General features: G+C 47.3%; 6 protein-coding genes across 6 annotated transcripts; 3 read left to right on the forward strand and 3 right to left on the reverse strand.

The window, feature by feature from the left end:
• Positions 1–1,499: 1,499 nt before the first annotated feature.
• Positions 1,500–3,222, forward strand: CTRU02_204341 (MFS transporter; the record flags this gene model as incomplete). The annotated part of the gene is made up of 3 exons (XM_036731297.1): positions 1,500–1,660; positions 1,732–2,257; positions 2,365–3,222. 3 exons carry the CDS (start codon positions 1,500–1,502, stop codon positions 3,220–3,222), a joined length of 1,545 nt encoding a protein of 514 aa, XP_036576957.1.
• Positions 3,223–3,639: 417 nt separating this feature from the next.
• Positions 3,640–4,950, reverse strand: CTRU02_204342 (uncharacterized protein; the record flags this gene model as incomplete). The annotated part of the gene is made up of 4 exons (XM_036731298.1): positions 3,640–3,867; positions 3,955–4,724; positions 4,801–4,824; positions 4,920–4,950. 4 exons carry the CDS (start codon positions 4,948–4,950, stop codon positions 3,640–3,642), a joined length of 1,053 nt encoding a protein of 350 aa, XP_036576958.1.
• Positions 4,951–5,363: 413 nt separating this feature from the next.
• CTRU02_204343 (2-isopropylmalate synthase) lies at positions 5,364–7,328 on the forward strand (the record flags this gene model as incomplete). Its single annotated transcript, XM_036731299.1, has 3 exons — positions 5,364–5,522; positions 5,615–7,141; positions 7,206–7,328. 3 exons carry the CDS (start codon positions 5,364–5,366, stop codon positions 7,326–7,328), a joined length of 1,809 nt encoding a protein of 602 aa, XP_036576959.1.
• A 355-nt stretch (positions 7,329–7,683) lies between these two features.
• On the reverse strand, positions 7,684–8,619 carry CTRU02_204344 (uncharacterized protein; the record flags this gene model as incomplete). The annotated part of the gene is made up of 2 exons (XM_070204363.1): positions 7,684–8,224; positions 8,327–8,619. The coding sequence occupies 2 exons, from the start codon at positions 8,617–8,619 to the stop codon at positions 7,684–7,686; spliced, it is 834 nt and encodes a 277-aa protein (XP_070062126.1).
• Positions 8,620–9,269: 650 nt separating this feature from the next.
• On the forward strand, positions 9,270–10,760 carry CTRU02_204345 (3-isopropylmalate dehydrogenase; the record flags this gene model as incomplete). The annotated part of the gene is made up of 6 exons (XM_070204364.1): positions 9,270–9,323; positions 9,403–9,423; positions 9,507–9,575; positions 9,639–9,734; positions 9,812–10,454; positions 10,534–10,760. 6 exons carry the CDS (start codon positions 9,270–9,272, stop codon positions 10,758–10,760), a joined length of 1,110 nt encoding a protein of 369 aa, XP_070062127.1.
• A 5,209-nt stretch (positions 10,761–15,969) lies between these two features.
• On the reverse strand, positions 15,970–17,484 carry CTRU02_204346 (sterigmatocystin 8-O-methyltransferase; the record flags this gene model as incomplete). The annotated part of the gene is made up of 3 exons (XM_036731303.1): positions 15,970–16,153; positions 16,252–16,452; positions 16,505–17,484. The coding sequence occupies 3 exons, from the start codon at positions 17,482–17,484 to the stop codon at positions 15,970–15,972; spliced, it is 1,365 nt and encodes a 454-aa protein (XP_036576963.1).
• Between the last annotated feature and the right edge of the window lie 660 nt (positions 17,485–18,144).

Raw genomic sequence — 18,144 nt, forward strand, 5'->3', positions numbered from 1 at the left:
TTCACATCATCATCTGCGATGGCAAGAAAAGGAGCACTATGTGAACTCATGTGGATTATACATGGGTCTGCTAGGTTGACGCCTTCAACTTCTCCATGTCTACGGCCCTGTCGGATGGGGTTTATCAGGGCTCCGCAGTCCCCCGCTGTGGAGAGTAACTGGGAACATGTGGTTAGCAGACGGTCGATGGGACATCACGTCATCCAAATCACTCTCTCCTCCACTCTATGTTGGGCGTACAGACCGATAATTCATGTCCATGAGAGTTGCATGTTGCTATAACGAGGTCTACATGAGCAAGCGCCCGGACTAGTAATGGGAGCTCGAGATAAGTGAGTCGATATCGGCGTTGGAATGTGGAGACCTTGGGGTCAAGTGAATAGAACGGTTACTTTATCGTACATAGGAAGAACATCCATTAGAGGCGGTTATCTCGTGACTATCAACAACAACACATGCCTCTAATCGGTTCTCGGAATCGACTAGGAAAATCAGAGACTGGTCTAGGGATCACACCAGTCCACGTAATCACAAATCACATAAGGTTACCTCACGTAAGCTAGCATTAAGAAACCTTAATCTCAGTCAGCAAGACCAACTTTAAAGCAAAGCAATATTTGTTCCCAACTCATGATATTTGTCGACTGGCTATAAGCAGGGCCACAAAATACCCATTGAAAAGCTATGGAGTTGGAACGTGTTTACATAGTATCAACGATGTAATAGTTTGTTGGTGGCGGGCTGACTGAGGATATGGGCGACTCGCTCCATGGAATTAAGATTGGCATGCGTTGGTTCCACCAGAGAGCTGTTGAAAGAAGCTGTCTTAACATAGTACGACTGAGTCGCACACCATTGGCCATTGAGCTTCCTACCTATAGACTAATGTAGAGTTTTGTACTCCTCCATTGGGGCCTTGTGTTTCAGCCATTCGTGATAGCTTTGTACCCTCCCAAACATGGATTCCTCACAACAAGATGGATCCTTTGATGCCAACAGCTCGGTACACTCTATCACCAACTTTGCCAGTAGAGTACATTGAAAAATCTAACAAAAATGTTTATTAGGAGAGTGGGCATCTTTTGGGTTGGCGACTCTATGCGATCGTGGGCGCGCTCACTCTAGGGCAGATAACGATCGGGATGGTAAACACAGTTTTCTGAGCGTCTTGCAAGACAGCCTGGAGCCCAAGGCTACGTGTGAAGCGGGAAAAAGAAAAACAGAAAATGCGATACACGCGGCTTCTATTTCCCAGATCTTCGTGGCTAATACGTTGATTTTCCTACTGTAGGACTCGAGCTTCGTCGGAATCCTAGCGCCAACGCTGGGGAAAGAATTCAATTCATTGACAGATGTCGGCTGGTGGGGATCATCGTAGTAAGTACCGAGAAATTCCAGAAGAATTGCTTCAAATCTACACGCCGAAGAGGGTGATCGAGACTGACGCATGTTATACCAGCCTGGCAGCGGTTGGGGCCTCACTGCTGACGTTCGGGAAAATGTATGCCGTGTTTTCGACAAAGAAAGTATTCCTGGCATCTACGCTATTTTCAGCAATTGGGTCGATTGTTTGTGCCGTTGCCAAGACGTCGCATGTGTTTATCTTTGGTAGAGTTCTGGCCGGCCTTGGGTGCGCCGGCATGCAAATTGGAACCACTCTGTATGTTCGCGCCGTTTCTTTGCCTTCATACAAGTCCGCCGAAAGTACTTACTGAAACAAACCGCATGTAGCCTAACAGCATCTGTCATGCCCTTGTACAAGCGATCCTTTTATGGTGGAATTATAGGAACGGGCGAAGTCCTGGCCGTGATGGCTGGGCCCCTTGTTGCTGGTGGCATAGCCAAATCAATTGGCTGGCCATGGTGTTTTTGGATTAATCTACCTGTCGATGCTGTCATCATTGCGGCTCTCGCATTTCTGATAACCGAAAAGAAGACGGAATCAGGAGCCCTTAGGGTGTCACCAGTCGCAAAAATCGGCAAACTTGACCTGCCAGGAGGGGTTCTCGTCGCAGGCGGTACGGCATCTCTGCTCGTGGCCTTGAACTCCGCAGGCGCGAGGAGCTCTTGGACCGAGGCTACAGTGCTGGCGCCTCTCCTGGTATCTATTGCTGTTTTCGTTGTTGCTGCAGTGGACCAGCACAAGAAGAAAGACCAAGCAACCTTCCCTACGCGGCTGATGAGAAATCGACATTTTGTCACAAACATGGTTTGGCTGTTTATGCAAGCAAGCTCACAATTACCAACAATGTACTATGTAAGTTGACTCCACATCATTGCATCGGCTCTTTTTGGATTCTGCAGCCCTGTTTTTTGTACTACAATCTGGTGCCATGTTAATAACAAAATGATGTCGCACACAAGCTTCCGATATGGATACAAGGACTGGCAACCGATTCTGTTTTACAAGCCTCCATTGGGATGGTGCCCATACTCGCCGCATCCATCGTCGGCGCCATCGCAGGTGGGCTTCTTGCGTGGGCAACACATTATCTGCCTCCAGGGACGATAGCAGGAACTGCAATAATGTCAGTTGGCTCAGGATTACTCTGGAGTTTAAGACCTGACAGCAGTATGCCGGTTTGGATTGGGTTTGGTGCCATTTTCGGATTGGGAACTGGGTTCACGACGCAACAGGCCGCCGTCGGTGCACAAGCTGAGCTGAATGAGAAGGACTTTCCTGCGGGAATGTCAGCCCTTGCAGTGGTGCGGCATGTTTCTGCAGCTATCTTCATCGCCGTGGACCAGACCATCTTTTTGAGCCGGCTCTCCCAACTCTCGAGCGTTCTACCGGGCTTCAGCACAACATCCGCTCCCAGCATTAGCAGGGGCTATTTGAAGGACCATGTGACGCCGGAAAACTTTTCTCGGGCACTGGACATATACAATAAAGCCCTGACCAGCATATTTCTGGTCTCCATGATTCTGGGAATTGTGGGCTTCCTAACAGCTTTCGTACTTCCTTGGACATCTCTGAAAAAGCCACATTCTGGCAATGATGATCTTAACGAGCCAGATTCCGTCGCGCTTAGTGTGAGGCATCTTCCAAAGCTTAAAGAACACAGTACAGATTCGAACATGGAACAGTATCGTCACACAATTGCACTGGATCGCAATCTAGATGAAAGAGGAGGTCAGAATTCTTGGCTTGGGGAAGGTATTTATTTTCAACGGGAATGCAAAAGCTTGGAACACATTAGACAACGTTGTAAATCGTTATAGACCAACAGATGAATTCATTACGATGGTTGCTGAAGAGGCTGAAAACTTTTTTGCTTTGAAGGCAGTTTTGCGGTAAATCGAATCGGACATAAGAAACGGTCCAGTTCTGCTTTTAGTCGGCGCCCAATCGCTTCCCAACCACTTTGCAAACAACTTTGTAAACCCCTAAGGAGGAATCGTTTCGATTAAGCACTAGCTCAGCGACTGGTTAGGAATTAGCTGCCTGAGGTGGTGTAGTTTTCCTGTCATATATGTTCCGGCAGATATGCTTGGTATAAAACACTCATGATGCCGACCGAATGGCATCTTCACCACTGTTATCGTTCCTTCCATTCAGTAGTCCGATAACTTTTCAGCATTATGACCTCCTTGCACGGTATCTGCCGCGTTTGGAAGTAAGGTCTGGAATATACAATCTTACAAAGGGCTGATATCAACAAGTCTGCGCCAGCCGAAATGGTCTTTGGCAACTCCCCTCTGTATGCCCTGTAGAGCCTCAGATATCTTGATGCAGCAACTGCCCCCTGAAGCAAGGCTGAACTTCTCTCCAGTCGATTTCCGGTAGATCTCGCTAACGCTTAAGGCTCCCGATGCAGTTCCCGCTGCCATGGCTTCAGTAATGGTTGCGAGTTCCAAGAAGTTGATCTATCAAGATAAATTAAACCAGTGAGCTCGGGAATTCAGAAAATCGGTAGCCAAAACAAAGTTACATAAGAAATAGAAGATTCCTACCGGCCGTCTCTCAACTTTCCATCCGAATGACTCTGCAAGGACTGCTATGGAGTCCACCGTGATACTGTCGAGCACTGTGTCGCTGTCCGAAATCAGAACTGTCACTGATTCCTCGCTACTTTGATCTCGTATACCAACAAACCCGGAGGTGGAAAATTCCTCTATCTGGGTCTGTGTGCTGCTATCGAGATGTAGAAACAGATCATAGCCCTCGTTCTTGGCAAGACGAGTCCACTTGGGGATACAGGCGTAGTTCCCTCCTGCCTTGGCCTTACCAACCCCTCTTGTTGCAGCACGGTCGAACTCGTCCGCGACCAGGGCTTTCAAGCTGGAGGCTTTATGGATTCCAAAATGGGGTTGGACATAAACGCAGAACATGTATTCATCTGGAGGATCCAATCCGATCTGTAAACTGCACGCAAATTCCACGGGGCGAATGTACAATGAGGCGCCAACTACGTCGTGGGGAGGCACATATTCAGCGTTTTGACGAACAGCGAGATCGACACACTGTAGGAATAAGCTTTTGGGAACCTTGGGCATCCCCAAAATGGCAGCGGATCGTTGGAAACGTGCCGCATGATCGTCCGGCCGAAATACAGCTATCTCATTGTCCGGCTGGCGAAATGCTTTAAGGCCCTCAAAAATGTGCTGGCCGTAATTGAGACCAGGCGCGAGTCCGTGGACTTGAAGTACCGGGTTTTCGACGAATTCGGGTGTTGACCACTCGCATGTCTGCAGGGAGAAGACGCATTGCACATGGCCGTTTACTGCATAGGCAAATGGGTGGACCGGTTAGTGGGAGCGCTTGTGCGACAACTGTGAGAGATTGACGGGCAGACTTACCTGAAGGTTTTTTACTGCCATTCACTAACCGTTGCCCAGGGCCAAAGGTATGTCAGTAATTGATTATTATAATGAGATTAGTTCGGGATAGGAGGCTGCTAGCATCAAGGTGAACATACGTAAACTAGCATTGGGTTTTGAGGCCTGCATGACGCCGTTGGTTTTGGACCCTGGTGGAAAGCTCAAGATAGGCTCAGATAAACGGTATACATCTATTTACAGCTTTAATATTTCCTATCAGTAAATTGGCAATAAGATTTCGCCTTTCAAGACACCTGACTCACGCATATTTTATTCTAGTAACAACGCTCTGACATAAATCGAGATGAATCGGCCTGCTGTAAGCTTACGAATAAACATTGGCTTACGTTATGTCCGTCTACCTCGAAAAACCGAGCAGAAGTTTTCATGTCTGAATCTTATATACCTTTTATTATCCGTCTTATTTTTCATGTATATTGACCTGAGACATCGGTAAAAGGCCTTGGAAACTTTCTCGTCCATTTTTGTTGGAAAACATCTTCCCGTAAAACAGTATCTGCACCCTTTATCCCAGTCACAAAATGCTTGATGCTCTGACGATTCGAGACAAATATGGAGGCCGGCTTCCACCTGCAGTACCACTTAAGGATCGCCAATGGCCGGGCAGAAGCATGACGAAGTGCCCTCAATTCTTATCCCACGATCTGCGCGACGGCAATCAAGCTTCGCCCATCCCAATGGTATGCAGCCCTATCTCTGTCTACTTTCAAGTAAAGACAGGGAGAGACTCAAAAGTCTCAATATTTGCTGATTGATTTCCCATCATCAATAGACTTTCAACCAGAAAGTAGTTATGTTCAAGCAAATTGTTTCAATGGGATTTAAGGAGATTGAGCTGGCCTACACTGGCGCTTCCCAAGCCGACCACGATTTTGTTCGCTATGTTATTGAGACGCCCAGTCTCGTACCAGACGACGTGTGCGTTCAGGTGTGCGCCCCCTGCCGGAAGGACGCCCTTCTGCAAGCTGTCAAAAGTCTGCACGGCGCAAAAAAGGCCAACGTATTCACCTATATCGGATGCAGCGACTACCTGCGTGAAGTAGTACTCAGAATGACCGAAGACGAATGGGTTGAACGAGCGCGATCTTGTGCCGCTTACGTACGGTCTCTCGTCAAAGATGGTGGACCTTACGCGGAGGGCACAGAATGGACTTTCAGTTTTGGCTTCGAGGACTTTTCAAATGCCCGAGTTGAACCAGTCGTGAGGTGCGCTGAAGCTGTTAAATCCGCATGGAAACCAACGGTTGATGACAAAATGGTCCTTGGGGTCGCTGCAAGCGTTGAGATTTCACCGCCTAATATCTTCGCTGACCGAGTCGAATATCTCTTGAAACAACTTACAAATCGCGAGACATTTCGTTTTGGAGTACACCCGCACAACGATAGAGGATGCGCTGTTGCAGCTGCCGAGTTGGCCTGTTTGGCTGGGGCTGACCGTGTTGATGGCTGTCTCTTTGGCCACGGAGAGCGTGGAGGCAATGTCGATATGATCATAGTTGCTGCCAACGCAATGACTATGGGACTTGATCCGGGTCTCGATATGAATCGTCTCGACGAAGTGGCCAAAACTTTTGCCGACATCACAGGCATCCCCGTTCACCCGCGCACTCCCTATTCGGGTGACTTCTATTTCCGAGCATTCAGCGGACTTCACCAGGACGCTATTCTCAAGGGCCTTCGAGCGCGCAAAAATGCGGCGGCAAACGAAGTCTGGCGGGTGCCATATCTGCCTCTTGATCCGAGCGATTTAAATCGAGATATGCAAGATTGCGTGGTTGGTATAACCAGTCAAAGTGGCAAATCGGGTATTGCCTGGATTTTGGGTCAATATTTCGGACTCAACCAAATTCCCGTCGAAGTGTTGCGCAGTTTTCAAAGTGTCGTGCAAAAACTTACCGAACGGGCCGAGGAAGAGCGCCACAGTATCAGCAATTACGATATTTGCCAGGCCTTTTGCAAAGTATACCATATCGAGATGCCGGGTCAAAACGTCCAGCCTGCGTTCTTGGTAGGGACGAACAGTTCAGAAGTATTAAGATTGGATGACATTTTGTCAAATTGTAACACAAGTGACACAGCCGAAACATGTGCAGTTTTGGCAAGTGTCCTAAAGCTCCCTAAGCAAATCGAAATTTCCGTACAACATGAAAATCTGGATGAGTCGCCGAACCAGCTCCTGCCAGGTAGCGTGGGGGCATACGCAAAGCTCACTGACGCCAACGGGGCTGTAGAATGGGGAGTTGGCATCGGGGGAGGGAAGACTGAAGCGTTGATTCGAGCTGTCATCTCAGCAGCCATCGTAAGTTACGCCAATATGTGCATGAGACAGTTAAACTGACACAGCGCTTCGCGTTAATCAACAGGCTCATGGACACCTGCGCCTTTGGGAGCCCGAAGCCCGTGAGAGTAAGATGAGCGGTAGACATATCGGCCATCTTCCCGCCGCGCCGCGCCTCCATGGAATGAAAGCTGTGGAAACGATCTAGGCTTCATTATGCAACATATCACTTGCTGGAGTCAAGAACTGTGGATTTTATTTCGTCTTCTGGGGACCGACTTTTGTGTCTGTATTGTACACTTGCCATTTTGTATCAGATTGTATATGTTCTATCAAGCGTGGTAATTACTCGGCAAAATAGACGTAAATAGTTTCTTGGTATGATGCTTTTCGATATTTTCATATTACACCTACTTATTAATAACATTTGGGCCAAGTAGACAACGATACTATAGTGGTCAAAAAATTCTATGAATGCAGTTTCACGACAAATGTGTTCAAATGCTTATAAACCCATATATTATGCCTAACTTTATTGCTTGGCAATACCAAACTCCAAAAGTCTAGTTCCACGTCTCATTTTTGTAGAAAACAAAAGCCCTTACTTCAATGCTCTGTCTCCCTGGCAAATTACTAGCCGCCGGCGATTCCTCAAACGCAGAATGCGCCACCCTTCTAGCTCTGCCATCCGTCTTGCTATCGAAAGTCTTGAAGATCAAAAGGTCATCGGGTTTCATACCCGACTTGTAAAACCACTCATGTCCCTCTCCGTACCGGACCTCGTTCGTTTCCATCGTCGGAATGGTCTCGTCCGTGCTGTGGCGTATAGTGATGGTAACCTCGTCCTCAGGAGGTACGCTGTGGGCTTTGCCTACGCATAGTGGATCCCGCAACACAGGGGCAAGAGGCCGCCAGACGTTGACCATAACCACGCGAGACCTTAAGAGCTCCTCGGCCTTATCGGGAAAGAACTCATGAACAAGTCGGTGTGCATAGGGGATGGAAGAGTCGAAATGTACTTTGTGGCAAGGCTTCGCTGGATGACCTGATATGTCTCCGCGGCGAACCATGTGATTAGCAGCTACGATGTGCTGCACGCCTAGTCTGCCACGTTGTGTTCCACCACTTATCAGTCTGCTGACACCAAGAGTAGGATTGCTGCCTCAGAGAAAAGCCAATCCCAAGGTGTAATGTGATACTACTTACAAGTCTCTTAACAGCGCCTCGGTCTCGGGATAGTAGACTTCCTTGATAAGGCGTTCATCGCTGAAGTTTTTAAAACTCGTAGCATGTCGAAACCATTGAAATCCATCCTTCTCAAGATTAAAGTGCTCTTCATGGCCGCTAATCTCATGGATTGTTACTTCTCTGGTATCACATGGTTTTGCTTGGGTCTCCGGCTTGTCCATGTAGGATACGAAATCATCCGAGCCATCTTCCTTCACTTTGATGAAGTTCAGCGTCGTGCGCACTGGGTGGTAATTTTGACTTTCAGACATAGCTGACTTGATTATACTAGAGTGTAACAGATTTTTAAAAAATGCTACTCAAATGTCAAAACTGCTGCGGGCACGGCGTCAGCCTTGAATTCTGCAAAGTTAACTTGGGAAGTAAAGTTTGGCTGCAGGCGCTCACCGCCCCTCATCATGAGGCAAGCGGCATTTACCGAACCAGAGTCAGCTTCTAGATCACGTCACTTCATGCAACGTCGCAGCGGTTCAGAGTTCGTGCTAGTGATGAATGTAGTATAAACCTGCCAGAGCGGGGACTTATATCGTCAGCAAAGAAATTCATCAAAACTTACAAGGAATATGTGAACACACGCTGTGAAACCCACTGAAGGCCTCTGATCTAATGCAAAAGATCAGAAAATCAATGAGAACCGAGGAATGCCGCTGTTTATGATCATTGCACAAGTTTGAAATTATTGCAGCTAGACAAGCTTGACTTATCCATTTTGAATTGTTCATTACTAACAGAACCACACCCATGAAGTGCCCACTTCAAATATTGCGTACCTCTAAATAAGGTGACATTTGCTGACAGATTTTACAACATACTCCTTGGCAATTGGGAAGGTTAATAAATAAGTTTTTAGCAGATAGTAACCAATCCCTATCAATCAAGCCTACAGAAAAATTGAGACACAATGGCCACGGAGTATGACATTATTGTTTTTGAAGGCGATTACGCTGGTCCCGAGGTACACCCAAGATTCCACAAGTCGCCATTTGGCAAGGCCATTGTTGCTAGAGTCTGACGAGTTGGCATGTTCGAACTAGGTCGTTCGCGAGGGAGTCAAAGTACGTCTGCACATATGAAAGCCGATTTACCGGTATACGCCCCTTTCCTGCATTGAACCACGTTGACAGGGAAAATGACAAAGGTTCTTCGTGAAATTGAGCGTCAAACTAGCGGGGTGAAGTTCAATTTGAAATACCGGCTCATTGGCGGGGTGAGTGACGGCCTGCAGAAATAGGGATGTGAAGCATTCACTCAGATCTATCGTATTTTGCAGAGTTCTTGGGACGCTGATGGGGTCACGATCTCTCAAGAGACCCTCTCCGAAGCGGCTACAGCGTCAGCTGTTATTCTTGGCGCTGTTGGCGGACCGGTACGGCACACAAATGAAGCTCTGAATAAGTCCTCGTCAGCCGGCTAATCTGCTGGGTTACCTACCCCCTCACTTAGAAATGGTCGACTGCAGGAGTCTCGGTAGAGTCTGGACTTGGAAAGCTGCGTAAAGCTATGGATGCCTTCGGAAACTTACGGCCTATTAACTTCATTGAACCGTCGCTCACGGAGCTGTCCGCGTTGAAGGTTGAACGATGCGCTGGAACCAACATGATAATTGTCCGCGAATTAACGGGCGGCATGTATTTCGGCAACAAAGTGGAGCACGACGGATCATTCAACATGGCCAGCGACACGGATCTATACACGAGAGCCGAGATCGAGCGAGCGACCAGGCTGGCGGGTAGGCTTGCAACAGCTACTAACCCGCCGCTACCGGTTATCAGCCTTGACAAGGCAAATGCGCTAGCATCATGTGGACGTCTTTGGAGGGGTGTGGTCAGCCAAGTCATGGCTGCCGAATTCCCTGAAGTTGAGTTACATCATATGCTGATAGACACGGCGGCCATGGTGATGGCAAGCAACCCATCCAAACTGAATGGCGTGGTATTGACGAGCAACATGTTCGGCGATATAATTAGCGATGAGGCAGCTGCTATCGTTGGCAGTATCGGGCTGCTGCCCAGCGCCAGTTTATGCGATATTCCCGACTGTGTAGAGGGGAAAAGCAAAGTTCGTGGTATTTATGAGCCTATTCACGGTAAGTACAGATGGACAGGTCCAGACATGAGCTTCCGGGTCCTTCCAAAGGTTGTTGTTATTAATGAACCACTGTCCAGGTACTGCGCCGGAAATCGCTGGGAAGGGAATCATTAACCCTATCGGCATGATTCTTTCCATTGCTATGATGTTCAAGTACTCTCTGAACATGCCTCGGCCCGCTGCCTGCATAGAGCGCGCCGTCAGCAATGCGGTGCTACGGGGCATACGGACCCCGGACCTCGGTGGTTCAGCTACCACATCGGAAGTTGGAGATGCAATTGTAGCCGCTTTGAGCGCTCTGTAGCTCGGCCCACAAGGACATCAATTCTGGGAGTCCCTCGCACAAAACAACTGAACTTCAGGGGGACCTCGAACTTTCTGTTGACTCGAACTCAAAAATGACGAATGCGGAGTTGCGTTTGTGGTTGTCGGAATCTGGTTTGCGGGACTAAGATAGATCAACAGGTGCCTCTTGAGATTTTAATGCTCAAATTTAAAATCAATCCTGGTGCAGAAGCAAAGCTTGTCCCACATGCCGGATGGCGCCAGCCAGCCAGCCTTTCCTATCCCTTCGTGTGCGAAGTAATCGTATTTCCGTTGAGTTGAGGTAAGGCTAAAGCAAGACCCCTTTTCCTCACTGGTGTCATTGAATCACGCGCTATAATCAATGATAAACCTACCGCAGACTCTTGATGGCCTAGACGGCTTGGCGTCCCATTTGTCTTATGCTCGAGAGTCTGCGGTACTCTCTCTGAGTTCTGAACACGCGAGATGTACCGCCAGTGTGAATCGATACAGACCGCTACATCATGATAGCAGGATCCCTTGAGGGTAAGGGATGTATGAATTAGGTTTGCCTTGAAGTGCGGAGCAAAGTGGTATCAAGATGGAGTTCGCAACCTTGCCGGAACTGGCGTCATTTCGCTCTCGGTTAGAGTATGCACAGGCGTGCTTTACCATAGTATGAGTGATCGGGAAATCCGACATGAGGGCCCCGCCATATTCAGCTAACAGTTGGGGAATAAATTGAGCCGTGCACTGCTGCAACCTAGTGGGGCGGCGCTGTGGTGTTGATTGGGCGCTTAAGCTTTTTAAGCCAATAGGATAGGAAAGTTTGTAGCTTACCAATAAAAACAGAACACTAGCTATTCTCTTATTTGCTTGACTCCAAATCTATTGTGAGTCTACACATTCTTGTTTACATGTACCATTTCACTTACATTTCTTTCAACATGGTAAAAAAAAAAAAACGTTTGGGTTAGACTTTCATATCTTCCCGACTACTGTTGCAATACTCCCACCCTCCATCAGGCTACTTACATGCTTACCATAGTATTTTCAGGTTACTGCGGTATCAGGCGAAAGTATGAACCCCAGTTGAGGCATCTATGGGTAGCTCCCGGCGGCGCGGTCCATCTCCAAAACATCTAAGGAGGAATTTAACTTCCTCAAGGATGCTACGTGTCAAGGGGTAAGTACAACTTAATGGTCATGTACTGTGGAGTACTGATTTACATCACTTTGTAGAATCGAGACCTGACTCGTCCAAGAACTGTCTATGGACTAGAAGTACCTACTTGTGTTTGCACAAGCAGACTGAGCAAGGTCACAGTCACCTGACGAGGGGGGTTGGCATTGGCCCGCAACCGTAGTAGTAGCATCGCCACAGACACGATCCACCAGCTGTCAGATCAACTTGGGGTATTAATGCCATGCTATCTATACACTAGTGACTGACTCATGCTGCTTTGCACATACCTTATCTGTGCTGACTTTTGGTTTCATTCTCAGGAACTATATTGAAGGTCGGATCCGAATGCGGTTTCTTTTCCGACAGTGTTACGATGAAGGTATTAGTCTTTCGACCTTTTATGTTATGATCTGTACAGGATCAACCTGTTCACGTTACGAATACAAAACCACAATGTTTCAGACGTTGCTCATGCCCGTACAAATGCAATTTAATTTCCTAGAGTCTCAGGAACAGGGTATGTATGACTCTTAAACTTCATTAAACTCAAAGAGCCTTTTATTATACTTAAATGGTCCGAAAGGGCTAATTATCTCCAACTCTTGCAATTTCAGGGCTTCAGACCTGACAAGGAGTTACAGAAAGACTTTTGCTGCACTCTTTCGTATGCAATCATCGCACGCCAGCTCGATCTTTGGAGCAGCAGGGACGCTTTATGATTAACCTACCACAGCTTCCCTGGAAACCCAGTAGGTAGACTGCAGAAGGTATATTTCTCGGTACCCCATCAGCTGTGACATGGCAACGGGTACAAATCTGTCATTCAAAGAACCAAATATCCCAAAACACTAAATAATGTAATGCTCTCTATTCGAATGAAAGTAAGTTTACCGTGTCTCATCGGCATCAGCTGGTCTCCGAAGGCCATGAACCTTTTGACATTTGGCACCCAATGGAAAAATGTGTTGTTTCCGCCTAATTTTGGGTTCCCATACGAACAGCTTACGTCTATCCAGGATTCTCGAGGCCGGTCGTGTCGAAAAAACCAGAGTATGACTTTATGTTGCATGAAGATTCAAACTAGAGCAAGAAACCTTTGGCGGGCAATTTGTCGTGCGGTTTACTTGGCTGTAATATTGATTACGCGTAGCCGTGCACATTGTGCATAATCTACTGGTCAGGCCTCGATTATAGCCGCACCTGAGGATTAGCACCAACAGATGAACGTAGTAACATTCTCCTTTCGGAAAGGATCTCTCACGAAGTTACACGTATGGCGTTAACACAAACTATAATTTATTATCACATTTTCCTCTACGAGGTTTTCCGCTTCATAGAACAACTTGAATTTTGACGCGGCGTCAATTATTGGTTGCAACAGCTCAATCAGCATGGGTTTTAGAGTTAAGTCATGCGAAAGGAAAGTTTGTAGATTCGTCGCGTTTTCTCTCGCATATACCGTACCTGTAGAAATTAAGTTTGATAAACCGGCCATCGGGCCATCTAACTAACCATCAACGAGCTAGGAACTGAATACAGTTGACAACACGTGGTCTCGCTGTCCGCGCCTTCCAGTCCTTCCACGAATGCCTGGCTACAATAGCATTGTCCCTGCAGTGGAAAACTGTTTCGTGTAGGCGTATTTCCCGCTATTCCCAGTTTAGAAAAAGTGAAATCCTTCACAGAACTTTATTCCAGCGCTTAGCGTACCATGCTAGCGGTAAGGCTGCCTTAAACACTCACTCTGGAAGTAAAAAGGAGAAAAAGGGAACAAGAGGTGAAGACACACATAGGTTGTCGGCGTCTATTCCCGAGCCAGATTAGCAGATCTGCAGATGATTGAGTCAAGAGCGATGCAACGCCAAACTCTGCTAAACTGTCCGCAAACGTCCTAAGCCGAAACGTCCGTAATGAACTAGAGATGACGGAAACCTAGAAATGAAGAAACCATCAAACAGAGTAAAGTAAAACAAATCTATACCAGAAGCTTCAACACAGAGCCTGCCAAGTTATCATTCACAGATCTCAGGTAATGAACACAAGAACCCATTGTAAAGTACCTTATTCGTTCATGATCTCAGCGTTCACAGTTGGGACTATATCTCGTCAGCAAACAAACTAATTCCAAGGGCAACGTAGTTGCCAACAATCGGCCGTTTACGAGAGACGAGCTTTAAACAGAGCCGTCAACCACCGATACTGTGCACCTGCCAATGGGCCGAAGAAAAGAAAAGTCTCTGGTCCAAAATGAAGATGTGCATGAGAGGCGCAAGACTCAAAACCGTATTGCACAACGCCATTATCGTATGTTCAAGCCATGGTGTTCCATCATTGGGACTTCCAAGATAGGACAAAACTAAGGCCTCGATTGTCAGGGGAGCGACAGAAACAATGCCTCGAGAATGCCCATAAATTGCTTCTCGCTCATGAGGCTGTCAAAAACCGTTGCCGTGTGATTGGGCAGGGCAAACGCGCATTCTTTTTGGATTCGCCATTGGAAGAAAGCATAGAATCCGCCATGAATATCGAAGCTGCGCTGGCAGACGTCCCAGCGGAGGTTCGACAAGCCCTGCTGAGGTTTGACTCAAGGCGAGATTCTGACCTAGGCAACGGCACTATCTTCGGGAACTTGGACTTCAAAACCACTGAGGTTGATTTACTGTTGCCAACACGGATAGAAGATTCAACAGCTCCGCCGTTGAATGCGTCGAATAACACTGTCCATGTGAGTGTTCACAAGCCTCAGGTCATTAACGACGTGCCGTTACACATAGAAGCAGTCGAATCGGTAAATATCAAGCAATCTACTACAATGAGTCCAGACACGACTAACTGTTAGTTTTTCGTATGATTTTGTTAGTTCTCTCCTGTCTCGCCATCCGATTTCTTTCAGTTATCTCCACCTTCTATATCCGACACCTTCGATCCGCTACCAGATGTCAACAGTGTACCTTCTAGCGTACCTAGTACGTATGTAGACATTAACTCACCTTCGAAGTTGCAGTATACGTCAGAGGTGGGACTCGAAGAGGGAAGCAGGCAACCTAGCGGTAATTCTCTAACAATAACCCCCCAACACGAATCCATCAGACCTAACAAAGGACGTAGCTGTTCCGTCCGAATCACTAGTGGCAAAGCCCTCTTGCAGCGCTGGGAACCAGAATGAACTCCCTACCGGAGGGCGCTCACAGCCACTTGTGGATGATGACGAATGGTCGACGCCGCTTCTTGCAGCAGCCGCACGAGGCCATGCTGGAATGGTAAGGCTTCTTGTACAGAATGGTGCAGATCTAGAGACGAAGAGTAAGTCAGGCAAGACGAGTCTCTACTGGGCGGTGGAAATGGGACAGATAGAAACTGTAAAGTGCTGTTTGGAGTTGGGAGCCAACCTTGGAGCGGCCGAAGACGAATCTGGAATGAGTCTATTCCACAGATCGATCATGGATGGCGACATCTTTCTCTTAAAGACGTTGCTTGAATATTGTGCTAAGCAGGGCGAGAAGGGGAAGGAATGGATACATAAGACGGATCGTCGAAACCGCACCCCTTTATACTTGGCAGCTGAAATGGGCAAGACAGAGATTGCAGAGCTTTTCATCAAAGCGGGCGCAGATATCAATCGGAGGTAACATCATCAAAGGGTAAAATAAAGCGTTTGGCTGCATTCAATGTGAATTTGGATTAGCAAACTTTAAAGTATAAACTGGATGGATGCGTGGGAGAGCCTGGAACAGATAAATATAGTTCCGATATGCTGACGTTCAGTTATATTGTTTTTCTACGTCTACCTCAGGTCCCGTCCGGCTTGTTTCCTCACATATGTTCGAGAGCAGACGTGAGGCTTTTAGAACTATGATTTGACCCAAAAACAGAAGAACAAGACTTGAACACTAGCGGTCATTACACATGATGAAATAATAGTTTAGGTTCTACAACAGATTGCAAATTGTAAATGGCTTGCTTGAGAAGGCCTTCATGGTTCGCTGTAAAAAGAAAGATAAACTATCCTCAGCCATATATAGGACTAAGTCATAGTCAATATTTATTGAATAGTAGCATGTAGCCGACTGTCCCATTCAAACTCAATAATAGATAAATCTTTTGGGCTCTTAGTTCTGCAGGCTACAAACCTGAATCTCCGGTCCGCTTTCTGGAAGAGTTCCTGCCACTCTAACAAGCTACGTTCTTGTCCATTGAATAAAGCCATCATCGCAAGATCATAGTTTCTGTATGCGAACGAGTTAGTGAATGCGAGCGAGAGGCTTTGCTTCAAAACAACATTTTAAAAAGGGGAGCCCAAAGACAAGAGGATAGAAAGACATACATCAACGATTTGAATACCTTGTCGGAGACGGCGCCCGGCCTGGGTATTACCAGTTCGTTTAAAATTACTCTCACACCGGGCCGCATTGCTGGAATAAGGCTTTGTATGATCTCCACCGCATGAACATCACTCCAGTCATGCAGAATCCAACGGAAGAAGTAAATATCGGCATCTTTGACCGGCTGTGGGGAGAAGAAATCACTATAGCAATGCGGTTAACAATGATCCTTTGCGGAAGTAGAGGGATACTCACTGCGCCATGAATTTTACCCTTTCTTGGAGATCAGCAGGTAGAGAATTTTGTCCTTCTCTAGCGTTCTGCTCGGAATCTTGTATCACAAACATTGTGGTGGGAATTTTGCTGGCAGCTTGAACTGCGAGCGAACCTCTTCCTCCCCCAACATCCACTATCTTTTTTCCTTCAATATTTAATTGGCCAGAGAAGTCTTCCAAGTAAACATTTTCACTGATAAATTCCTGCGTCATGACATTATGGAACCGTCTTGCCATCTCTGGCTCTTGCGAATGGACGTGCCATAGGCTTTTCCGCTGCGACAGCGCCGAGGGAATATTTGTGTTCTTCGTGGCGGCATCAAGTGACATAAGCTCCCGTTCAAGGTTCGCCAACGCGAAACCGGTGTCTTTGGGATCGTGACCGTCTGGAAATCTTTGCAAGGCATCAGCTAGCCTCATGCCCGCAGGCAACATGTCGAACATGCCGTATGTAACTAGATCCTTGAGGAGAGGCTCGCGGATTAACAGCATCGATGTCGTATTGTGAGCCACAAGCCCTTCAGAAGGTTCGCAAAAAATACCGTGTGCTGTGGCATGACGAATAATTCGGCGGAAACAGCTTTCACTGATCTCCGGGCGCGTCATGGCGGCTATAGTGGAAAAGGGCGTGCCTGCGGCACTACCGAGGGGGTGTAACGGGACCAGTTCTGCCAACCGCAGCTGTATAACGACACGTAGAATCGCCGGCCTTGTCCAATCAATGATGAGTGGCAAGACAGGGCCTCCAAGGAGTCCACGCAGCTCCTCGCAAGCATCCATCACTTGTTGTCGCGATTCCGCGGCTGCCGCGTCTGGTATAGGCCCCCATGGAGGTTTGTTGTCAGGGTCGCCATTCTCAGTGTGTCTCGGAAGGCCGTTTTTATGCAGGTAAACATCCACAGCGGATGTATGCTCCAGAATGCCGCGTGCGAGTGCAACAATCCTAGATTCCGATGTCATTCTCCCTAAACCGCGAGGAGAGATCTTCTCCAACAAACTTGCACAAACTCATCTTGCAATGTTCTAGTAACACTTGGCCATCGGAACATAGTCCGTTTTGCAAGAACTTTCTTCACGATGACTTGAACCTTGAGCTCCACATCTATTAGACTTACTAGAATATGTGACTGGTGCGTCTGACGTGTAACACGTCAGGAAGCGCATTAAGCGCTGCACAGGTCGAAATTCAATCACCACGTAAGCAGGAAAAACTGTGGTACTATCTAGGCTGGCTTACCATCTTAATAGTAATCTGAGAGCGTTTAAGGATTTTGAAAGACCTGATTTGGCGAAATGAAAAAGTGTGGATCAGGATTAGTAACCGCAGTAAAGATAAGAGCTACCAGGGATCGGCATTTAAAGTTTGGGGGAAAAAAAGAGAAGGGAAAGAATGTCAGCACGTTACAGGTGTGACAAACTCAATTGGGCGGTGGGTGAACTTTAGAGAGCAATACTTGCTACTGGAGCTGGCTCACTTTAGTAAGGTAGACAGCAGAAATTCTAAGCAATAACAGACGGACCCAGTTATACTTTCATTTGTGGCATCGGTAGATGTCGTTTTGAGTAGGCAAGAGTAGCATTACTGCACTAGGAGAACGCAACACAGCGATCTTCCAGATA

This window comes from Colletotrichum truncatum (assembly GCF_014235925.2).
Source record: "Colletotrichum truncatum strain CMES1059 chromosome Unknown Contig_0002, whole genome shotgun sequence".
NCBI classification, from domain to species: Eukaryota; Fungi; Ascomycota; class Sordariomycetes; order Glomerellales; family Glomerellaceae; genus Colletotrichum; species Colletotrichum truncatum.